Source organism: Numida meleagris, chromosome 1, assembly GCF_002078875.1.
Source record: "Numida meleagris isolate 19003 breed g44 Domestic line chromosome 1, NumMel1.0, whole genome shotgun sequence".
NCBI lineage: Eukaryota > Metazoa > Chordata > Aves > Galliformes > Numididae > Numida > Numida meleagris.
In genome coordinates, this window is record NC_034409.1 from 178,240,801 (window position 1) to 178,245,086 (window position 4,286).

General features: G+C 38.1%; 1 protein-coding gene across 2 annotated transcripts in view; it reads right to left on the reverse strand.

The window, feature by feature from the left end:
• The window catches only part of LOC110389615 (serine-protein kinase ATM-like), a 9,000-nt gene that overhangs the window by 3,085 nt on the left and 1,629 nt on the right, over positions 1 to 4,286 (reverse strand). The window contains exons 2-4 of one of the 2 annotated variants that reach the window (XM_021380357.1): positions 3,026 to 3,118; positions 2,829 to 2,941; positions 1,212 to 1,357 (exon numbers count right to left, since the gene is read on the reverse strand). In XM_021380357.1, coding sequence (XP_021236032.1) covers positions 1,212 to 1,357; positions 2,829 to 2,941; positions 3,026 to 3,118 — 352 coding nt within the window. Of the gene's footprint in view, positions 1 to 1,203; positions 1,358 to 2,828; positions 2,942 to 3,025; positions 3,119 to 4,286 lie in introns of those variants that run through there. The other variant, XM_021380367.1, reaches the window with a different exon arrangement.

The following is a 4,286-nucleotide window of genomic DNA, read 5'->3' on the forward strand; positions in this document are numbered from 1 at the left end:
TGAAAACAAAAGGTAAAGCTTCAGAGCGAAATTCTTTTAAAATTTTTCCTATTTCTCTGTTCTAAACTTCCTTGAGGAAGAGGAAATATCTCCACCGGTATTTGGATTTAGAGCAACTTTCTGTCTGTGCTAGAAGATTTCCCCATTATGCAGACAGCTACAAATTAGAGCACTGTTTTGTGAGCAAGTTGACTTTGTTTGGAGTTTTCAGCCTTGGCGTTCTGACTTTGTGTTTGAGTGAAGCACAAAGATACAATAAAGCATGCAGAACATGTAGGCTTGTGTTTGTTAAGTTGTGCTGTTTCCTGTGAGATGAAGAACCGAGAAGAATGCTGTGGTATGAAGTGTTCCTTGTCTTGTTTATAAAACTGATTGAAGTACAAGGGACAAACAAGGGAATGCTGCAGCAATCAGTAGTAACTCAGCCTTACTCTTAAAATATTGCCATATCTCTACTGCAGCGGTTTTTCAGCATGTGACTGCTGTCTTCAGCACAGCCTGTGGATTGCAGCGATGGTCAGGAGACCAAAAAGAAAAGCTGAGCCTTTTGCAAGTGACTAAATTGTCAATATAGCATTTTCTTATCTGCTGAAAACTTTTTTTTTTCCTTTAATGCCGTTCAAAAGTCTAAAAACTGCTGCTTCAATCCTGAAGCTGTTGACTTAATTTGTGATTCACAGAAGAACGGAAAATTTAATCAGTCCTATTATGATGCGTTTTCAACGAATGACAATTTTAAAAGTCGTTTTGATATGAACGTATACTGAAGCAAAATATAGAGTTTTTTTATAACAAAAAAGACGCTTGTTCTATCAGTAATTGTTTCTTTCATTGCAAAAACTGCTAAGAGGACTCTTAAGGGCAAAGTTATTTAACTCGAAAATACATTTTTTACTTTGTGGTTCTGCTGAGTAACCTGTATGAGAAAAGAGAATGTGAAGTACAGGTAGTAATTATTCCTGGATCTGAGATTTGCTGGACTGGATGGCATTCTGTTGTTTGAATTTGTCAGGTTTGATCTGATAAACAAATACAATAAATAGCTTTGTCTTAGCTATTCCAGCTAAGGTCAATTATATGAGTTNAACATATTTAAACTTCTGGAAACGACCAGGAAGAACTCCACCCTGGTAACTTATTCAGAGTAAAAATTTAAAGTTTAAAGCAAAGCACCAAAACAAAACAGTTACATATGAATATTTATTACTCACTTCTATTAGCACATCTGATGAAATATTTGACTAAACTGCCAATCTCTTGCATCCTTTTTTGTTTAGTAGTCTGTGTTGAAGCAGATGCATTTGGTTTTGCCAGTCTGAGGTTTTCCATTTCCTTCTGGAAATATTTCTTCAGGACACTTCAAAAAACAAGAGATATGAATCAGTGATCTGGAAATTTATGATTCAAGTAAAAACAGGTAAAAAGTTTTAAGCTAGAATATCAGTGCTTAACCTTTTCATAGAATCATAGAATCATCAACGTTGGAGAAGATCTCCAAGATCATCCAGTCCAACCATTCAAGTACCACCAATATTTTCCACTAAACCATGTCCTGTAGTACCACATCTCCACGGTCCTTGAACACCTCCAGGGACGATAACTCCACCACCTCCCTGGGCAGCCTGTGCCAGGGCCTCACCACTCTTTTGGAGAAGAAATTTTTCCTAATATCCAACCCGAATACCACAATTCTAATTCTTAAAATCTAAAACCAAAATATACGACAGTCTAAGCATGATGGAAATAGCTGGTAGTTTGTAAGATAACCCAGAAGCAACTTGAATAGAAACCAAACTTCCCTATAAATTATGCATGACGTTAAACAAAAAACGCATAGTTAGAAAAGATGCAATGCGAAGGCTTTTTATTTATGATGCAATATTATACCACAAAATAATAAATACTCTATCACTTGTCCCTTCAGGTCTTATTTCTGTATCATTTAAAATTAACATACAGCATGAATAAACAAGCATTTTCACTGGTTTTGTCAGTGGCAATTGCTGTAGAATTTCTGGCCCACTCTTTGTATTCAGTTTAAAGTCCACTTTGTGTTCCTCTCACACTTCTAATATGCTATTGGCTATCTCAAAAGCAACACATAAAATGTATCAAACACCTTGCACAATATTTTCAGTACAGCTATGAAACAAGAACTATTTAGATGTTGTCCAATTAAAAGCATAATGGACAGCCACCCAAACACCAGCCTATGAAAACTAATACTTCAGATGTACTTTTGACAAGAAAATAACACTGGGCCCAACTACCCTAAGAATTTTCCATACTCCCTCTCAGCCAATCTTATAGTACACCTAAAGTAGATTATTTCAAAGGTGGGTCTCTACAAACTTCACAGCACAACTTCCTTAACTCACAAGCCACAGTCCTTCCATTGCGTCTTGAAGAATTCAGCAGCAGAACAAATTTTCATGAGCTGTCTACAATCTACACATGTACTATAAATTGCAAATATGATGCAGAGGATAATTTTCAATAAACAAAAACAATTCAGTTTTTCAAGAAAAAGCAAATATCTAATTAACGATCAAGTTTCTTAGCAGTTGGTTCTACTGCATCTTCTGTGCGTGCTAAGCATTGCACAAAGCCATTTAATGAATTTTTAGCTATTTTTAAATTTAGTTTCTTTAGAAGCTAATACAAGCTGTTTCTTGTTTACAAACTGAAAAGAAGTCTGAAACCATTTGCAGAAAGGTAAGCATTAAATTAAGTCTGATAAACAAAATGGTGATGTACCACAGAAGAGAACTGTAACCACCCACATATTAAAAGAATGGTGCTTTCCTCTGGACAAGAAACAGAACTACCTGAACACAGCATCCCAGTTGAGTTGGTTTCCTCTCCTAGAATCGGAATTCCGATCCAGCTGGAGAACTGTTTCAGGATCACGGAGAAGTCGCTTGAAATTTTCAATTTCATTCTGAAAAGGTATTTCAAGAAAAAAAAAAGTTATTAATGATTACCTTCCTTGGTAGGAACACATAACCAGAAGAAAAATCATTACCCTTCTCTCTGTAGCTCTCTCATTTTCAAGGCGACGACAACACGTAAGCAGGTCATGTAACGCAAGACTCATGGTTCCCTTTAACAACCGTACCTGCAAACGCAAGGAAAGGATAAGACAGTAATTATCTTATTTAACATAGAGCCAATTCAGACAGTTAAAAAATTGGGAACATAATACATTGAAAATTGAATATCAAACACAACTATAGCATTACTTCACTGATCAGTTCATTCCTCTCTGGGCTAGTCTTACGGGTCTCAAGACTGAAGGTAAGAATCTGACGTTAAGAACACAGCCGATTCCCTCAAAAACAGTCCCAGACAATAACAGCAGAGATTGCTTTCACATCCCTCTGATTTCCTTTCTTTCTACGAGTAATAACAGAGCAGAGAGTTGACCAGACAATACTGAGTGAAATACGAATTGCAACAGGATTAGAATGACACAGAGCTGAAGACAATCAAACAGCACTGATTTTCAGCAGCTAGTTGTTACCAAAAGCACTCTTAACATGATGCTGCTGCAAGATGGTAGCACCACGAGAACTCACTCTCTTCCTCTCTAATATCCTTCATTTCCCTGGGTATGTGTGCTGACTAGCTCTTTTGGACTCTCCACACCAAAGGATGCCTGAGTACCAATCACATGGGGAAACAACTTTTTCCATCTATGACTACTTAAAGCATGCACCATCTCCTTTAACACAGATGGAATTTGCTTGACTTAGCATTTCTGCTTTCCAGAAAATGATGCTGATACAGATCATGAAATGGAACTGCATAGTCTTCACGCTTCTCCTTCAGGTAGCACCAGGCATACGTTGCTGAGGCGGCAATAAGACATTGGGTATGCATGGTGCATACCACTGCCTCCTGAGCACTGAGGTGGGAATACAGAAATACCCATTTAGACAAATAAGGCAATTATAACTGCAGTCAGATCCGCTGCCTTACATTGTATTCATCTCCCTCATCTTCAGTTACCATTTGGGACTAAGGCTGATCAGAAAGACATGGCACATATGAAAAGGTCGTTAGCTTGCAGGTCTGCTGAACTGTGCAACTGAACTCATTTAAATCACAGAATCATAGAATGGCTTGGGTTGGAAGAGATCATCAAGCTCCAAAACCTTTCCCGAGCTAGAGGCCTGGACTTTGAGGCAGTACTGCAGATGGGGCCTCAAAAAGGCAGAGCAGAGGGGGACAGTCCCCTCCCTCTCCCCGCTGCAACCCCTCTGCTGATACATCACTAGATCCTG